The sequence below is a fragment of the Lepisma saccharinum genome, chromosome 21 (assembly GCF_977018435.1).
Source record: "Lepisma saccharinum chromosome 21, izLepSacc3.1, whole genome shotgun sequence".
Taxonomy (NCBI): Eukaryota; Metazoa; Arthropoda; class Insecta; order Zygentoma; family Lepismatidae; genus Lepisma; species Lepisma saccharinum.
Window position 1 is genome coordinate 51,826,625 of NC_139249.1, and position 21,039 is coordinate 51,847,663.

General features: G+C 38.3%; 1 protein-coding gene across 1 annotated transcript in view; it reads right to left on the reverse strand.

The window, feature by feature from the left end:
- The window catches only part of LOC146004241 (ribose-5-phosphate isomerase-like), a 56,679-nt gene extending 36,408 nt beyond the window's left edge, over window positions 1-20,271 (reverse strand). The window contains exon 1 of the mRNA XM_083142923.1: window positions 19,867-20,271. Coding sequence (XP_082999049.1) covers window positions 19,867-20,130 — 264 coding nt within the window. The 5' untranslated portion in view covers window positions 20,131-20,271. The remainder of the gene's footprint in view (window positions 1-19,866) is intronic.
- Window positions 20,272-21,039: the final 768 nt, after the last annotated feature.

The following is a 21,039-nucleotide window of genomic DNA, read 5'->3' on the forward strand; positions in this document are numbered from 1 at the left end:
GAAGAGAAAAGTCAATTCTTGAAGAAAGTGATTTGCTTTTATGATTGAATGATTCGAGTAAATATATTAAAATATTTACATATTTATTATTAGTATTTTATTTCATATATTGGACATTAACCTTACTCAATGAGAGATTAATGACCATCTCTCATGAGTTTAAACAGACAGGATAGAGAGGGGTGTTAATTTCATTGCAATACTAGTGTTGCAGTAAATTTGAGGTTGGGAGCATGCACTTGCCAATTTTTATAACGTTCATCAATGCAGATTTATGTTTTACTTTTTCATGATAGTATTTAATATATATCCCATTTGGTTGGATTCTTCTTGATATCTAAGAATAATGCAATGTCATTGTACACGTATGTCAGCTTGTGCGAAACCAGTAATACATCAGGATGATGAAAGAAAACCTTCGTAAGCACTGCTACATTAAATAAGGTGAAGTGAGCCAGAAGAGTAATAAAATTCCAGCAGCATATTTGCAGTCTAAAGCTCTTCTTGTTTATGCATTCGATTTTTGTTGGACGTTGCAGTCCATGCAATTTCTGTCGCATGTTGTTGTGAGATACTTTGTCGGGTGGCGATATTCGACAAAACTCGTATGTATCAATGGAACCTATTTGTCAGATGGCGCCACCTGCTCTTATTCCCTCCATCTGTTGACAAGCCCCCTTACTACTCCCATACGGACAAGAAAAAATGATAATTCAATGCATTTTCCACGTAATATTTAGAGGCTTAACCTTTACTCCCCCGATGATACCATATGGTATCATCAGAGTAAGGTCGTACTGGCCCGATGATACCATATGGTATCATGGTGCTGATTACGAAATGAATGTGCTTTTTGGACCTTCATACTCTTATGTTTGAGTGGAAACTCTGACACAGGTCTGGAGCAAGCCTGGGATTTTCATATTGATGACCAACCTTCCCCCTCTCCGCAACATATCCATGCCACATTTCCGACAGAGTTTCACATTTTGGCTCATTATTCAACTTGTATAGCACCCAGGAACATGAAACATGTTTCAATCTCTTTGGAAACGTCCATTCTTTGAAGAGAATACTAAGGTTTGCGTCGTCTTCCCAAAATAGCGGGAGACGAGGGGGCAAACTCCAGATTTTTATGTTTTTACATTGAAATTCGGAGGTCGCGCCCCCAAGCCCCTCTTCCTCGGTCCGACGTTCTGAATTGTACATGGTTGCATGCTCTGATGTTCTAGCTACAAAACAAAACTTATCCAAAGAAGATTCCTTCCATACAGCCAGAGTTATAACAATTTTCCTCCAAAAATGCAAATTACCTATTTTTCGTAAAAAAAATAATCACATTTTGGCTTATTTATTCAACTTGTATGGCACCCCAGAACATGAAACATGTTAAGTTCTCTTAAGAAATGTCCATTCTTTGAAAATAATACTAAAGTTCGCGCATTCTTCCCAAATAGCGGGAGAAAAGTGGCAAACTCCAGATATTTATGGTTTTTTCATTGAAATTCAGGGGTTGCGCCCCCCAACCCCTTCCTCGGTTCGGCGTTCTGAATTGTACACGGTTGCATGCTCTGATGTTTTATCTGAAAAACAAAACTTATCCGAAGTAGATTGCTCCCATAGTGCCAGAGTTATAACAATTTTCTGAGCAATATGCAAATTACCTATTTTTCGTAAAAAACTGAGTTTCACATTTTGGCTTATTATTCAACTTGTATGGCACCCAAGAACATGAAACACGTTTCATTCTCTTTGGAGAAGTCCATTCTTTGAAGAGAATACTAAGGTTTCAGCCTTCTTCCCAAAATAGCGGGAGACGAGGGGGCAAACTCCAGATTTTTATACTTTTTTCATTGAAATTCGGAGGTCGCGCCCCCCAAGCACCTCTTCCTCGGTCCGGCGTTCTGAATTGTACACGGTTGCATGCTCTGATGTTTTAGGTGCCAAACAAAAGTTATCCGAAGTAGATTGCTCCCATAGTGCGCAAGTTATAACAATTTTCCTCCAAAGAGTGTTCGAATTTAAAATTCCCGCCGAGAAGCCCGGGCGAGAGAAATTTCTCTCTCTCTCTCTCTCTTCCTGCCATCACTGGTTTCTGGCGCCGTGGTTGTGTTGCGCATAAAAGGGGCCTAAAAGTTGGGGCCGAAATTTACGAACGAGATTTTCTGTTCCCCTGCAGAGGTCAATAATGATATCTTTAAATAAATAAATAATAAAAAAAGTCAATGAAGACGAAATTCCCTGACATTTCCCTGACTTTTTTGACACCTCAAATTCCCTGACTTTTCCCGGTTTTCCAGGTCTGTCGCCACCCTGCCAGCCTTATTATCCTGTTGAGTGTTAAAGCTATGAAGTCTTCTCTACACACCTGCAGCAAAAATGTTGTCGTGTGGGTATTCTCGACATTTCTCTTCCAAGCTGATTGCATACCCCTTTCAAGGTGTTCATGTACCCCTGGGGGTACGCGTACCATAGTTGTTAGGGCATCTGACTAGCATGTGAGAGACTCAGGTTCGATCCCTGGCGGTGGAGGACCAGGATTATTTTCCACCTGTTCAGCGTCGAATAAAATGGGAACCTGCAGGAAACTCTGGGGGGTAAAGGCAGCTATGTGCATGGTGCTGATCACATTATCCCCACCTTCGACCATGATCAAGAAAGTGTGGGGCCCTAACTCCACACCCCCTATATGCCTTCATGGCATGGTGCAAAGCACAGGGGAGCACTTTACTTTTTTTTTTATTGACATGATAAGACTAAACTCCAGGGTGTTTCACTTGCTCTCTGCCCATGATTTTCCCTTATAAAAATCAAACTATTCGTCATAATGTAATGACATTTGTTACGGATATACTTTGGTGTTGTGAGAAGCATGGTGACATCATTGGAGATTGTGCCACAATCTCTCTAGTTGATTCTGCCTTTAAATTCCAATCGTTTGACGTGAGCTTTGAGTCTGAGTTCTTGGCCCTGCTGTTGTGACGCACCTGATAGTGGTTTGTAATTACAGTAGAGTAACAAAGCAGCAGTACAGCTATGAGTCCATACTCAGTGGAACAGCATGTGTTTATCATTCGCATGTACTGGAAAAATGAGTCCATAATGGTATGCTACCAACAATTTATTGCAGTTTGGTGTCCGTAAACTGCCTACAAAGTCTTCCATTCAATATTTGGTGAAGAAACTGGAAACAACATGTGCAGACATACACTGATGCTCATGGCGACCACTTCCAACACTCGCTGTGATGTCACCATGCTTCTCATACACCAAGGTATGTCCGTAGCAAATTTCATTACATTATGACCAATAGTTTGATTTTTATAAGCGAAAATCAGGGGCCGAGAGCGAGCGAAACATGGAGACAATTGTTCACTACGTTTTTCACTTCACGATCCATATTTGAGGCCCCACTACCACAGACAAATTAAAGTTATATGTAAACTGCTGGTCTTTGAGCATATACCACTTGTTTTGTGAACTAGTATACACTCAAGCAAATAGCCCTTGCTGCAGCACAATTTTATAGATTAATGTTTAAAAATATCCGCATGGACAAAATTAATACCCAATGTAAGATTTATGTCTATCGCTTTTTGTACAAAAGGTATGTTACAGTCAAAATCTTGGTTGCATGACTTTTTGGATACCCTGTAGCTACTAACTTGTTTTTCCCATACGTGAGTTTATGTATGTGTCTACCCAATGTTATCTTGTAATGGACGAGTACCAGACTTGATCCTCAGAGGAGACATATTGCATAAAGATTTGGATTCAATTTTAAGACTGTAGGCCCAATTCTGTTTAGACCATCTGAGCATAAAATAAACTTAAAATACATTTTCACTTTCACAAACTTGTGCCATTGATGTCACAAAAAAATAAGCAAATGTTAACATTAAACTATTATATGTTTCAAGACAATTTAAAACTTCACCATTCATAGTATGTATGCAGAACTGCATGGGTATATAGTCCCCATTCAATACCTAAGATCAGTATGCTACTACAAGGGTAAATTAGATCCCAAAGTAGTTTACAATTCAGAGTACTGTTGGAAAATGGCCAGACGTACAACTATCAAAGAATGAACCTCCCTTGTTGCATAAAATAATGATGTCACCTTGTATTCAAGAGTTTCCAAGTTCAATCAGTTTCTGTCATTTTTAGGCAACCGTGCACTGCGGCAGTTTTTCTTTCTTTCTTCTTTTTTTGCTTCATGTGCATGGTCACATGTCAAATTAAAACAATGAAAATTATATCATACTATTAGATTCTATTTACAAAACATGTACAAAAGTACTTTATGACAGTAGAAAACTTCTTATGTAACGTGCTGGCAACATATTTGTTAAAACACTAAAATAACACACAAACAGCACGATGTAAAACACTTAGGAGTTCTTTTGAGCTTTCAACACTTCACGGAGTCATCTTCAGGGCTGGTCGAGGGAAGATGGAGTGGACGCGGTTCTAGTTCCACTGGAGGAAAGCTCGGACGAACTGCTAAGTGTTTTACATCATGCTGTTTATGTGTTATTTTAGTGTTTTAACAAAAAAGTAGTTGTGTGAGTGTTTACATACTACGTAGATATATTTAATAAGCCTATTGAATTATGAAGTTGGGGAAAAATCATCCATTCAAAAAAGCAGGTATTTTTGCAATTACTGCTTGTATCTAGTTATGAATTCCATGTCGAAAGTTGAATTTTCAATTTAGACATGTCTTTTTCCAGTAGATATATAAATGATAACTATGAATAAGAAAAATTCAGCCAAGTAACATATTTTCATTGATTTGAACTATTTGGAAAAAAAGCACAATCAAAAAAGCCATGGAAAAAAACTTTTTTTTCTTCAAAAAAAGCCAGATTTTTTCCCGACCTTTTCCAACTCTACTCACGATGTTAAGTGACAACAATGATGTTGACGTGTTGACTTGACCTTAAGTCCACACTTCAGCACGATTGAGAAGCTGTGACATACAATGTGCTACAGGTTGTCCAAAATCGAGCCAACGAATGTTGATGTATTATGGTTTGCTGTACACACACTTTGGCAGCAGGTAACAGTGGAAGAATGTCGCACGTAGATTCCATACCAGAGCATATACAGATGGGCTTACAGTTCAAAGGTGGTCCTGTTTACTGCTGTTTTAAGTCCTCTATGCACAGTAATGCTAATTGGGGCTGGACCTACAGTTAAAATTGGGATCCGAACCACTATGTGCCTCCCCTGGGAATTGAACCTGGGACCCCTTGATTACAGGGCGACAATGCTACCACTGTACCATTGGCGAGGCTTTTTCATAATTAAATGGCATGAGCAACATGCATGTGGTATTCTTTCTTCAGTGTCTATAGCAAACTTAGTGTACATGTAATGCTGTTAATGTATACCATGTTAGGTATAATACTGCAGGAAATAAACCTGAGTCTTTCCACAGAATTTCATCACAAAAAAATAAAAATGGTTGCTCGACCATTTTTTATTTTCTTCATATTTGGTATGTTGAACCCTTTGGAAAAGGGAAGTCAAAAACAGGTTTTAAATTTTTTTTATATGTTATGGTTTTTAAGTTACAGGGTGTCGAAAATCGCAAAATTGCGTAATTTCACGAAAAATCAGCTTTTGCAAAATATTTAATATCTTCATAACGAATGAAGATATTTTAAAAATTCCAAGTTTATTGGAATCTGCATATCTTGCAGTACTAAAAAGTTATATGGTTAAGTTTTGTAATAAAAAGCAAGCTATGATCAGTGTATCTGAAATATCAGAACACATTGTGTAAAATCGGAGAGTTTTGGTTTTTTTTTTATTATGCAAAGGGGACATATAACATGTTAATTTTATTTTTATGTTGTAGTAGTATGTTAGTTAATTTACCCTAAAAATAATCAAGTTGTTAACTGGTCCCCTTTCTGAGATACAAGAGTTTAAATATCGGAAAATTAGCAAAAAACAGCTTTTTGACCCCCCTGTAACTCAAAAGGGGGAGCAGGTAGGATTACCAAATTTTGAAGATGCTTCATATGTGTGAGCATGTTCAAAATCTCAAAATTTGGTGTTGTTATTCAAACTACTTATGGAGATACAGGCATTTTCCTTTATGACATTTCAACGTCAATTCCTTACATCGCTAGAGAAATAAAACTCACAAAAATTTGTTAATATACAAATAATTTTATTTGTTATTCTGTTATGACACAAAGAAAACATATAATACAAATAACATTAATATTTTAGGTGTTTTTTTAATCAGCCAGTTCAATAAGCACTCATACTCTAGAACTTGGACTTGGACTTACTTCAATTTAATAAAATAACTATTTTGTTAAACTAAAAAGAAAAATGTATAATAGTGTTTTTTTATTGATGAGTAGGTATGCTTAGTTGTGCAAAAGTACAAAATTGTGATAAGCCATAACTAATGGTAAAAACAATGTATATTTCCTCATTAACAAAGTAGGGGGCTATTAATTATTTCATGGTCTTGAATTTAAGTATCTCCATAAGTAGTTTGAATAACAACACCAAATTTTGAGATTTTGAACATGCTCACACATATGAAGCATCTTCAAAATTTGGTAATCCTACCTGCTCCCCCTTTTGAGTTACAGGGGGGTCAAAAAGCTGTTTTTTGCTAATTTTCCGATATTTAAACTCTTGTATCTCAGAAAGGGGACCAGTTAACAACTTGATTTTTTTAGGGTAAATTAACTAACGTACTACTACAACATAAAAATAAAATTAACATGTTATCTGCCCCTTTGCATAATAAAAAAAAAAAAACCTCTCCGATTTTACACAATGTGTTCTGATATTTCAGATACACTGATCATAGCTTGCTTTTTATTACAAAACTTAACCATGTGACTTTTTAGTACTGCAAGATATGCAGATTCCAATATACAACCTTGGTGACAATGAAGTTCGACCAGAAAGGAATACGTGATTAAATGCACAGAGGGATAGGCGGTGGAATGGGTGACCCGCAGAACTGACGCATGTGTGTAAGAGGAGGGATGTGAGCAGGCAAGAATCGTGATCTCAGCATGTTGCACCCAAGGTCACGTAAAGAACGAAAACGAGGAACTATACGCGTGACATTGAACTTCGACCAGGCACCAGACCCATACGGAAAATTCCAGATAGTGGCGCATTCGACGGAAACATGACGTCACGGACACGATAAGGGAGTCCGCCGTATATAAGCGCGTGCTGTGCACCGAGGAACCGCAGTGCATCACCATGGCCAGGGGCAAATCTATTGACAACACCGTGAGGAGAAGAGTGGTGGATTTGCAACGGGATGGACTCAGTGAACGGGAAATAGGGCGCCAACTGAACTTACCCAATTCAACCGTCCACTGCATCATCAAACACCACCAAAATACGGGTACTACAGAGCCAGGTAAGGCCACCGGTAGAAAACGCCTGCTGAGTGTGCGTGACCTACGGATATTTAGGCGCTATATCCAGACCAACAATCATGTTTCTGTGGCCGAATTACGACTGTGGACTCGAGAACGCTTTCACATCGAAGTGTCAACCAGAACCATTCGCCGTTACCTACAGCGATGCGGTCACCGAGTGTACAAGGCGAAACGTAAACCCTTCCTTTCCATGTTGAACAAAGGCAATCGACTACGGTGGGCACAAATGTACCGGGGATGGATATTTCGGCAGTGGAACAGGGTTTTGTGGACGGACAAATCCATTTTCAATGTTGTGTACGGGAAAATACGGAAAACAGTCATTTGTCGGAAGGAGGAACAGAATGAAGCAAAATGTTATGCACGTCGGGTACAGAAACCTGCGTCAGTGATCGTATGGGGATGCATGACGGCATCTGGGGTTGGCCCACCACACGTCTGTGAGGGCATTGTGAATGCACACGCCTATACACGCACACTGGAGCGGCATCTTCCCAAAGTGCGAAGGCACCTGTTCCACAGGAGGCGTCTCATCTTTCAACACGACAATGCCAGGCCTCATACAGCGTGGCTGACAAGAGAATGGTTGACTCGCCATCACGTGCGAACTCTGCCATGGCCACCATCGAGTCCCGACCTCTCGCCCATTGAGAATGTGTGGCGTGTTCTTAAGCGACGTGTGCAACAGAGGGGACCCACGACAGTGGCTGCTCTTATTGCCTGCCTGCAGGAGGAATGGCACCGCATCGGTGTGGAATACCTTGAACGACTCGTCCGCAGCATGCCCCGACGCATTGCCACAGTTATTCGCCGACGGGGCGGCGTCACACCATGGTAAACAGGATCCCCTCTAACAGTGGTTGAACTTCAATGTCACGTGTAGATGGACGAAAATGTTTTATTTTGTGTGGACACCATACATTGCTGCGTTGCAGTGGAAATTTATGTTTTCCTTTGTTCCATGTAGCCTGCTGAATAAAATATGTTCAGCATATGCATGTGTTCTCCTTCTTTCACAACGCACTCCTATATTTGTGACTGGTCGAACTTCATTGTCACTAAGGTTGTACTTGAAATTTTTAAAATCTCTTCATTCGTTATGAAGATATTAAATATTTTGCAAAAGCTGATTCTTTGAGAAATTGAGCAATTTTGCGATTTTCGACACCCTGTAACTTAAAAACCACAACAGATAAAAAAAAATAATTAAAAACTGTTTTTGACTTCTCTTTTCTAAGGGGTTCAACATACCAAATATGAAGAAAATAAAAAATTGTCAAGCAACCACCTTGTGATGACATTCTGTGGAATGACCCACCTGTAATGCAGTTATGATATGATGATCATTTTAAAGTTGCAAAATTTAAGTATTGCAAATACTGCATGGCTTTCAAAATAAATTGCGGTATTTTATGACCAAAGGTCAATGTAACAAAGTAAATCTGATACAGGTAATGTAAACAGCACAATACCGTTTGCAAAGTTAACCTGGTCTACTCATCAGTTCGAATTGCAGAATAATTTTCAAAACCATATAGAGAATGGACTAATTGCAAGATCTAACGGTTATTATTCTGAATCTTTAATGACTTTTTTGAAATTTTAAAGGAGTGCTTTAGATTGTGGAAGTAAGTTCGGAGCTTTTATAAAATAATCAGCACAGTTAAAAGCTCCCCCACCCCAGAGGATTTATGATTTGAAAAACAGCTGAAATGAGCATCTGCACTTTGCAGCTTTTCTTGGTTTACAGTCATCTTAGACACTGAGGTTTGGCAGATTATCATGTGAGGTTTAAAGAGGGTTGTATGTGATTTGATGGAAGATTATCCAACCAGTTACAAGGTGACGTGCGGTCAGCACATCATCGTCGTAGGTTTTCATGACCGGGTTACGCAACTCATTCGTAACTTCCCAAATTTCATCACGACGGCGAGTGGCCACCAGTCCCATACACAGGCCGAAATCTCAAGAGAAAAGATGTTACACTTCCCTCAGGAGACTCGAATTTGCATGCGTTCCGCAGCCGCAGCCCAAAGCATGATGCCTTAGACCTCACGGCCATGGTGCAGGACATGTTGGAAGTATTTGGGGATGTTATTTTAATGCTAGGACCCCTAAAACTGACTCACTAAACCTAACGAAGTATTTAATGATATAATGCTCCTTCACACCACATGCACGTGAAACAGATGGCAGCAGCAGTTCATATCCAAGACAACAGGAGTATAGAAAAGGTACAAACTGTTCTTCAGAAAACACACAGTAAGAAATCACTAAGCCTCCAACGTGTGTTAACATAGAAAAATAGAAATCAAACAATGTAAAAAAAAATAAAAATAATAAATGGTTATGTGCCATAATTTGTTCAGATTTAAATAATCGGAAATTGAGCTGATATAATCTCTTATCGTAAACTGATAATGCAATTGTATGTTATACAAGGTACCATATGAACTGGCAGCTGGAAATCAGCACATCAGAGATGGGTTCAATTGTGTTCAGCTGTGATTTACATTAATTTACTAAAAAAATCACTGATTTAAATCACTTTAAGAAATAATTTCTAGAATAATGTACATAAGGATCCTGTAGATATCAAAATCAATTTTGGGAAAAAACAGGAATCTTGAAATCCCTTAATGGTGTTTATTAGGCTAAAAATATTTTTTTTTTTTTAAAAAAAGGAAACCAAATATGCGTACTGATGGGGTGAAGCTCATAACAAATGAAATGTAATATGCATATGTAAACTGTATTTCTCTAGATTTTCAATTCAATAAAATTTTACAGGCAAAAATAGCAAACACTTTCAGGCCGTCTGTTTTCTGGGAAAGCAAAAGAAACACTTATGGACATAATAGGAACACTGTTATTTAACCTAACCGGTAAAAATTTACTATAGCAAAAACAGATTTCTTCAATTTTACAGAAGAAACTACTTACGCAAATCAGTTTCTGTAGCATTGTGAAAGTTCGTTAAGGTATTTTCTTTCATCTTGGAATTTATTTGTGCGGTAATTTTTTTTTTTTTTTTGTTAAAAAATATCTCTCCAATGCACAATTGCCGTTGCTTTAATTTGCTTCCCCTACGTGAACCGGATGTTCTGTGCGTTTGAGGACGTAACCCCCTGTCACTGTTTCCAACCACACCATGGTTTTGCCGGTTCAGAAACCATACATTTCGACATTTCTTTTAACTATGTTTGCCTAACCTAAGCTTACCTAACATAACACTACGTGGATGGTTTGTGGGGCTATTGGGTATGGTTTTCGAGGTTACATGTGAATGGTTCAAGGATTTTTGTTTTAAATATGTTTGCCTAACCTAAGCTAACCTAACACTACGTGAATGGTACGTGGGGCTATCGGGAATGGTTTTCGAGGCTATCGTCAATGGTTACTGGGTTTTTGGTTAACAATGTTGGAAACACTGCAAATTGACAAAACACAAGTATGAAGCACGATGATATTGTGTGTTACCTAAGGGAAAAAAAAGGAAAAACGAAAATTACTCGTAATTTGAAAAATTGAATTTATTTTAGTCAAAAAAACATAATTACACCTTAAAGAATGTTCTGCAATGCAGAATAGGTAAGTAGGAATGTTAAAAATGACTAAAGTAACGAGTGAGAGGTGTTTTTGCAATAGTAAATATTTACCACCTACCCTAACGTAGTCCGTATAATACTAAAGTACCTAATCATGTTAAACCATAAATAGCGTCATTATCATTAAACTGTAAGTAAATATGTTACAGCATCAGAAACAGAAAAAATTATAATTATATATAATTTTTTATCAGTTAATCAAACTGTTCAAATATATTTACAGGGATGTTTACCAGAAAGAGCATTTCAATGAAAAAACATATATCTATATGTATGGTGTCAAAAACCATACAAGCAATTTTAAGCATGTTTTTTTCTAAAATAAAAAATTAAAATAAAAAAAATATCAAAAATGATTTTTTAAATAAAAATCATGATTTATATCCACCCTGCTACTATGGCACTTGTAGTACCAAAAAACTCAAATCTGGGCTATTGTAAGTGCATAGTTTCCTCCCTTACGTAGTTGTAAGCATGCAAGAGTTGCTAAAAAGAGTCCTGTTATGAGGTGGCCGCTCATGAGTGCAAGGAAAAATAGCAGTTAAAGGAACATGATGGCAACAAGGCATTATTAAGTTTGGCAAGTGATGTTCGTTGTTCAGCATCCACAACCACCTCATCAAAAGCATACGCCCTCGAAGACAACAGACCAAAATAGCTCCCAAAGAAAGCAACCAGCAGATAATTTAGTAGGTAGGTACAGTTGAAGAGTAGAGCTTAATATTACATATCACAAATATATAACTTCATTTTAGTCACAATGATTTGCATTAATCTTCATATGGGACTGATAATTGCAAGAGACTGGTAAAGGTTGTCACAAGAACATGTTTTTTTTAGATTGAAGCAGCATGTTTTGAGAGAGCTGCAAGCTTTGGTAAAAAAAAAAAGAAAGAAAAAAAAAAAGAAAGAAAAAAAAAAGAAACAGTTTGACCCAATATACGGTACCCCCTTGACAATTACATCGATTCTTTTATTAATCAATATTTTGATGTTTTACGCAATATAAAATTGGTTCCAGCTTGTGGAACAGGTAACAGAGATATTTGATCTCAAAGTATGGCCTGCGTAAGTAAAAAAAAACGGTCATCTCAGAGTACTTTCACTGCCTTTTATTAATAAAAACAGTTTGTATGCACACTCAAATAGTGAAAGAACAGGTTCAAAAGAACACCATCCAACTTAGCACTCCTAACTTAACAAAAAAGTCAAAAATTGTCATACCAATTCCAAATGTTTAATGATTTTTCCAAGTTTTATAGGAATAATAGGAAGTACTTTAGATTACTGGAAATAATCGTGGGAGTAAGTTCGAAGTTTGGAGAAACCAACAGTGACGTGCACTGAGGAGTAGCTAGTCTAGCAGAGATAGATCAATCAATCTCAAATCTCTAATTATTTTCAAATCAAAATATTTATTGTTTTGTTGAAGCCACAGTTTATATGCAACACTTTTTTTCACGTGCTTCTCGTCCCTCGGTGCGTTCAGCGGCCTAGCTCGCTCTTTCTCCGCCTCACAGTTCCAGGTAGAAACGGGTTTTCGAAGGGAAAGGGAAGATTTCTGCCTCTACCTCCCTTGCTCCGTTGCCCCCGATCCAATGGTTGAAAGCCCGTGGTTTCAGGTCCCCCAGTCTATCTCCTATAGGACAGATAGGGGATCGGATTCCCTTCGCTTCCTTTGTAAATCCTCTAAAGAACTAAGGGGAAATTTTTCTGCAGTACTTCTGTTCTCTGTATTTACACTACTTTTTACACGTTGTACAATATGTATGTATAATATGGGATGTACTTTTATTATTTATGCATTTGGAACGTCTTATGTGCAGACAAAAATGTTAGGCTATGCTTTTTTTTAAAATATGGAATATATAATGATTAATTAACAAATATTTGCTCACGCTCTCTCTTGTTCTCGTTTTAGTAGTGTTTTATTTAAATATACTAATCTCTTGGCCTCCAATAAAAAAATGGATAAGCTAAACAATCATAAATACGGATGTACTTATTTGGGCAAGTGAACGCGCGTTCTAATTCTTGTTGTTGGTTTAGTTTATTTTACTTCGCTTTTCTGCCACATTTGGTTATCGCGAAAATGAGGATGAGTGATGATATGATGAAAGTAATGAAGGGACCTCACAAATAACAATTCAGGCCGGAATTCGTGACGAGCGTGCATTCTTGTTCTTATGTGTTGTACTCTGCCTGCAGTGAATAATGAAAAAAATAGAAATGAAAAATGTATCCCAGAACTCAAAAAGCCAAATGAATATCATTGAAGAAAGTAGAAAAAAGGTTTGTTTAAAGGTGTGTTTTGTTACCCATCGCTTTTTCTAGCTGTATAGATTTAATCGGAATAAGTAGCTAAGAGCTTGGAAAGTCGTGAGGGACAATCATAAACAGAGAATTCTAGGCTCCTGATTTCACAGTGCACTGGGAGGAAATTATTTGTATTTTCTTCTCTCTTCCATCGCTTTACCTAATTTCTGCCATGACGATGAACGTTGATTAAATTAAACGGGTGAAGATTGGTTGCAAAGAAACACTCATGCAAAGGCCAGGGCTCGAGCCCAGATCCTTCAGTAACGAGATCGTGAGATGGGGAAATTAGGGAAATCAAGCAATGCAAAATTTTTGAAAAAAACGTTAATCATATATAAAGATGGTATTTCAAAAATTCAATTGAAAATTACTACTCAGGAAAAATGCAGTTTGCTTTACCGATACCCACGTATCCGAATGGTTAGCGCCTACCTCACATGTTTGTTGTCGGCCGACCTCTGTGGGGGAGTGCAAGTGGTCCCGGATCTGTACCCGATGGAGGTATATAGTGGTTCGGATCCCACATTAAACTACAGGTCTAGTCCCGATTAGCCTTTCTGTGTATAACATGGACTTAAATCGTCAAATCAACCATCAAATCAACCAACCGGGGGGGGGGGGGGTGGTTATCACAACGCGCTACAACACCAGGAGATCCAGGTTCGAACCCCTACCTGGACATGGGTGTTCTTTGTGTTTGTCCCTTCATTGATTTTGTCGTATCATCTTCGCGATTAACCAAATGTGTCAAAAAAGCGAATCAAATCAAATCATTCATTTGGTTTATTTTACTTCGCTTTCCGCTATTTTGGCTAATCGCGAAGACGATACGATAGAATTGATGAAGGGAAACACAAAGATCACCCATTGCCAAGCCGAGATTTAAATCCGGCATCTCTGGCTCTTTTTGATTTTCGAAAGTGGGTGGAAGTTATGTGTACAATTTTTTGTACTCATTCCTAACTTTGCAATTTTTCCTGTATTTGACGTTCTTCTTTTAGGAATACTGGGCCCTAAAAGGGGGGGGGGGATTATGACCCGTTGGGCACGCCACTCATTGCTACCCCAAGTATCGACGTCACCGCACGTCACTGGAAACCAATTAGTATAGTTAAAAGCTTCATTAAATATTAGTTACAGGAGAAATTGCAATTTGAAATGTAGCTTGCGCGAAGAGGCGTTCTTGGCTTTCGGTCGGGTTGGACATGAGTTTTTGAGGATTTTTCATGCAAGGCTTGAAGGGATTTTGTGTTTGAGACCAGATAATGCGTGATCAGTGTAGCATTTAGGGGCATTACTTTAATCCTCAGAGGCCTAAACGTGACTCACCTAACCTAACAACAAAAGGATTTAGGGATATTTTATTGACTGACCTGCCTAACAATGAAAGCATGTAGTGACAAAATATCCCTTTTCCCCTCATGTATGTGAAGTAGATGGCGGTAGCAGTCCGTATCCAAGATGACAGTAAACTAATTGCTGCTCTCATGCAAAGAATCCTATTGATGTAACAGAGATGGTAACGGATCTGATTGTTTTATGAATTTTTTTTTTTTTGAATTCTCCTAGCAGGAAGTCTAATTATAGCATGGACAATGTTTTCCATTGATAAGTGACTAAGTATCGTAGACTAAGATGTAGAAGTAAATCGGAACCTTAGTAGAATGTAATTAGAGATTTTATTTTAATGCTAAGAGAACCAAACCTGGCCTGTCTAAGCTAACTACGAAAACATATATTGAACAAAATCTTAAGTAATCACTAAAACTCCGCAGTAAATCACAATCGAACCGTTAAAATTGCACGTAGCATGATGAAATTGCAATGAAATAAAAGGAACTTGGGCCTTTCACTTTTATTTTGGTTTCATTAAGTTTTCAGTCCTTCGTTTTGATTTACTTTACTTTATAATACATTTATGAAACAGTACGCAATATCCCATCTGCTAATGTGGAATGTACGGTAACGGTTCAGATTGTTTTATGATTTCTCCTAGCACAAAGACTAATTATCGTAGAATCTTGAAAATAGTCACACGAAATTTGAGCCTTCCTTAAAGTAATGAGCAATGTTTGGACTCGAAAAAGTTATTTATTTATTAAAAAAACCTTTAAAATTACCTAACGCACTTCTCATGGACAAGATATTCTTAGTCAACAAGTGACAGTAAGTATCGTAGAAGCGTGGGAATGAATGTAGAATTAAATCGGAACGTTAGTAGAATGCATTTAGGGACTTTATTTTTATGCTAAGGGAACCAAACCAAACCTGCCTAACCTAACCATGAAAGCATTTATTGAACAAAACCTTAAGTAATCGCCTAAACTCCACAGTATGTGTTAACAGACGCACATCAAAATCGAACCATGTAAAAATTGCATTCGTAGCATGACGAAATAGCAATAAAACAAAAGGAACTTGGGCAATATTTTGCACCCTCCACATGATAGGGAGCCAGCTCCTTACCATAGCTTAAAATCGACATCTGTCTCCGAGAATTAAAATCTCCAAGCAAAGGCTGGGTACCCTTGACCCTCTGTACCCCCAAGAGAAGGTGAAATATCTTGCATGGTTTATGAAGATTTTGTTGTTTAAGAATTTTCTCAGTTGATTTTAGCTCTCGGAAATGTGTTATGGTGAAGTAAAGTACGTCTGTTACCTTAGCAAGTTACTTTACGGTGAGGAGAACAGACCAAAGGCTTCATGCAAGTGGATATATAACCCAAAACAACTTTCCGCAACAGCAGCTATAATAATTTTACCTAGTTAGGTAGGTTAGGGTTCTCAGGTTTGGTACTGATAGTTATTTTCGGCATGTTCTTTCACTATTTTAGTGTGCATACAAACAGTTTCTACTAACAAAAAGCGGTGAAAATACTTCGAAATTGCAGGTTTTAACTTACGAGGGCCATTCTTTGGGATAAAATATCTCAGTTATTTGTGCTTCCCTAACGCTGGAACCACGTCTACATTAAATAAAACAGGTATTACTGTGATCTAGTGAAAACACCTATAACTCATTTATTTCGTAATTTTTAACATTTCTACTTACGTATTCTGCATTGCAGAACATCCTTCAAGTTATTACTATGAATTCCTCAAGAAAATAATGTCCATTTTTCACAATACGTGTTCTGGCTTTTTTCCGCTTCCTTAGCACACAATATGGCACGAGCGTACTGGATCATCGCGCATCGTGCTCGTGTTTTGTCGATTTCGAGTGGGTATGCAGTGTTTCCAACCTTCTTTACCAAAAAATTCTTAGATTCGTGTTATTAATTTTGTATTTTTTCCCGGGTTTCAAATTATGCTCATACCTAAAATTAAGGATTCGTAGAACCATGCATGGGTAGCCCCACAAACCATTCACGGATAGCCCCACGAACCATTCACAGTAAGGTTAGGTTAGGCAAGCATAGTTAAAATGTGGGGGTCGTAGTAATATTACAGCAGGGTTGGAAACATTGACAGGGGAGTTACATCATCAAACGCATGGAACCGAGGCTTTAAAGGGGGCACTCAGTACATGGAAGGTTAAAACACAGCCCTACAAATAATTATCCTGGCCGTAGGTCCAGACACCAGAACCTTGATAGCCTGCAACAATGCAGTTACCAGGGTGTACTATGTGGAAGTGAGGTTGACATTTGGGTGCCTACTCAAAAGGTTACCAACCTCCTTACACACCAATAGACAATTTGTGTACATGTATATTTGAACTTTACTGTAATGGCAAGCCTTAATATGTATGCATGTGATGCATTAATTCCTTGGTAAAACTTTCATAACCGGATTTCTTCAAATTTACAGGAGAAAGTACTTACTGAACTGAGTTTCTGTAGACTTTTGAACGGTCATAGAAGAGTTTTCTCGCATCGTTAAATTTCTGAGGCTGCTAAATCATTTATTTTTCTTGATTTATGTCTGTCCGATGTACGTTAGAGGTCTGCACGGGCCTAAATTGTAAGGCCCGAGTCCGGCCCGGCCCGAGGAAAAGAAACCCGAACCCGACCCGAGTCCGATAATAAGTAAACATGAGCCCGGCCCGAGCCCGAAAACATAATTAAAATTACTTTCCAATTCAGCATTTGAAAAGAAAATGGGCACTGTTGTACTTCGTTAACTAGCTGTTATAAAAAAAAGTATTCTCATTCTCGAAGTAAACCATAATTTCAATAATTAAAAATTATTTTTCGATGACAATATTCGCTAACAAAATAGCCACGAGGCCCGGGCCCGACCCGAGCCCGAGAAGTTCTGGTTATTTATGGCCCGAGTCCGGCCCGGGCCTAGGCCCGAGCCCGTGCAGACCTCTAATGTACGTAAGCTCTTGCGTGGATTTCGTTGTACTATGTGAATCAAATTTTGCATTCATTTGATGATGTAATCCCCGGTCAGTGTTTCCATACCTGCGTTTTTGTAACTGCAGGATGTACGTAAGTTGTAATGTTGAATAAAAATTTTAACTTTGTCTGTCTTACTTAACCAAACCTAACCTTGCCGTGCATGGTTCGTGGGGCTAACGTGAATGGTTCGTGGTGCTAACATGAATGGTTCGTGGGGCTAATGTGAATGGTTCGTGGGGCTAATGTGAATGGTTCGTGGGGCTAATGTAAATGGTTCGTGGGGCTAACGTGAATGGTTCGTGGGGCTACGGAAGGGAAGAAAGAACGAAAACTACTCTATATGTCCAAAATACGAAATATTTTCTTACAAAAAGCAAAAGTAAAAATTTACTATCCTTCGGACACCTCTAATTTTTTCGTTTCGTCAATTTTTGACATTCGTACTTACGTATCTACTTCGCGGAACATTCCTGAAGGTGTATCAACATTGTTTTGATGAAATTTGAACTATAGCCTGACAAGTTAAGTCCCGATATGCGCAGATCGCTGCGGAGCACTTCCTATTACGTCATCCTCCCCACCACTCTTCTACTCACTGGTCTGGCGTTGAGAATACCAGTGGTGCAGACTCAGCAAAATTAAGCTAAAACAAATATGACAAACGATTTTCACTGTTTAGCGTGACGGTGCATGCAGGCTCCTATTATATCAGTGGTTCATTTTATTTAATCCGGTCTTTGAAAATGCGTGCGGTGCGCCGATCGCAAACTGTAGTATTACGCACGTGCGTTAAGGTTTATAACAAAGAGAAACTACAGGGCGAATGACTTCATTTTCCGAATGCGACATCGAGCAGTGGCCTTTTTTTTTTTTAACCAAGTGGGGTGGTGGTTCGTTTGTTTATCGTACAACAATCACTACGAGAAGGCAATCTGATAACACGCTTGCCTGTGTTCTTTTCTAAAGCATTGAAACTTTGAAAGAGATCGACTTACGGACGAGCGTGTAGATGAACTGATAATTAGACTTGGTGAAGCCGATTCAGACACGGACACATATTCATCGTTAGACACAGACTCGGATGAGTGGGAGAGTGAAACTGAAGAAGGAAAACCGGAAAGCATTTAGAAGGTGAGCTCAGTTCTATCGTTTATATATTTTTCATTTTTCTATCGTTTTATTTCATACATTTCTTATGCTGGTAAGAAATATCCCTAACATAACTTAATTCATTTAAGGTTTAAAGGGATAATATAAAAATGTATTTAGAATTTAGCGTAATCAATAGGTAGTGTAGGTTAGGGGATACTAATTCATGCCTTTCACATTCAAATTTCGTTGAAAATTCTGACAATTCCACTGCCTCCGGATTGCAACACTGCGAACGAACGTCGCCGCAGACAATGGAGAGGGGAAATGTGATGTGAGTTGCGCAAACAATGGATTGCAGCGTCTTGTTTTTAAACTTGTCAAGTTATATGTTTCCTAACCTAACAGAACTAACCTAACCACGCGCCAATGGTTCGCAATTATTTCCAATTTCTAGATCCTGATAGTAACACGACACCAAATTTTAACTATGTTTCCTAACCTAACAGAACTAACCTATCCACGCGCCAATGGTTCGTGGGGCTAGCTATTCTCCGTCGGAGAATTAATTTTCAACGAACAACATGAATTTCAGCTATGAAACATTCCCACATCACACAAAACACCTTCCGATGTTCGACAGTGCTACAGGAATAAATGTGTCAGAAGGATATTAAACAAGTACCAAAGCAAAATCCCACCTTAAAGAATCTTTCTCAATGCAGAATAGGTAAGTACCAATGTTAAAAATAACTGAATAAACGAGTTAGAGCAGTTTACCGGATATGAAAGTTTTACCAATTCCTTAACTGCTGATCTTAAACCTAATTTGTAAAATCAGAATATCGTCTGTCCATCTATATATTATGCAGAAAATCGCCGTTAAAACGTACGAGTTTTTTTGATGAATCTAATTAACTTTCATACAACAGTTCCTGGATGTTGCTGGTTTACATTCCTACTGGCAAATCACAATCTACAGTGTACTTCATCGATAACTTTTATTTTAAAAAATAAAGTAAAAAAAGAATAAGATATCAAGAGAAATATACAAGTGAAACCTACCTTCACGTATGTGTTTACAGCACAATATGCTGCGGCTTTTTTCGCAACTTCTATCGAACTCATGACTTTTTGATGAACTTGCCTAGTTGAACACAAATTGTTTATTCTAGGTCTTGGTAACTTCACCGGGCAAAACTCGATAGTAGGAAGCCAACAACCTCTAAAAATCTCTGCATGTCGACCTTCAACTTTCCACCTTTTGACCCGCCACATGCACCAGGATGAAACAGCTGACATCCCGTCCTGCCCTCTAGTGTAAACCATCGCAATCAGACTGAACTTCAACTGAAGAGCGGACAGCGGTTTATTGTCCAGAAATGTAAATCAGTAAGGTTTATGGGCAAACCAAAGTACCGGCGTTTTGAAGACAAAGAAAAAGAATCGCAAGCACTTTTCCACACTTTGTGTATTCGAAGAGCCACTCATTCGAGAAAAAACAAGTCACTTCTCGTTGCATGCACGTTACACATTTTGATGAGTTGTTTTTACTGACCCATTCTCTTCATTTTGACGTGACTTAATTATTATTCGACACGTTCTCTTACTGCGCACTTCACCTGCATAATCACTGAAGCAAGTTTTTGACCGGCTGAACCATAAAGTTACACAAGCATGATAGCGATACTTCATAAGAAGACCATCACAGAACTGTAGTCAGTGGCGGACAATACGTTTCACAGAGATTGTAATAACGTGACACCATAGAAAAGTTAGGGAATAGAAGTGGAAGCTACATTTAAACCTCGCTGCGCTTTGAAATTGCATTTCCATCGGTGGCCAGTAGATGGCGCGGCCGTCTTCTTTTGCTGCTCGCAGTAAATAGGGGGGGAAGATTCATTGTCCCACTGGAGTGTCCTTCACCACAGAAAGGACAAGGGTGGGTTGTGAAACAGGTTTTCTGAAAACGAGGGGGGAATATATGTCTTTCTCTGATTTCATGCAGTTCGTGAATTTACGGAATGAGGACTTTGCCAGGCAGCTACATACCCTACCAGGGCGCGAAATCATTGAAGATTGATTTTTTTGGGGGGAGCAAGAAGATTGTGGTCTACACAGACATACACAAACTATACATATATATTATGTATGTGCATGAAACTTTTCAAATTTTCTACCAAGCAACTGAGAAGAAAGAGCCTATATGATTAATATTTATAATGTTATTAAATATAA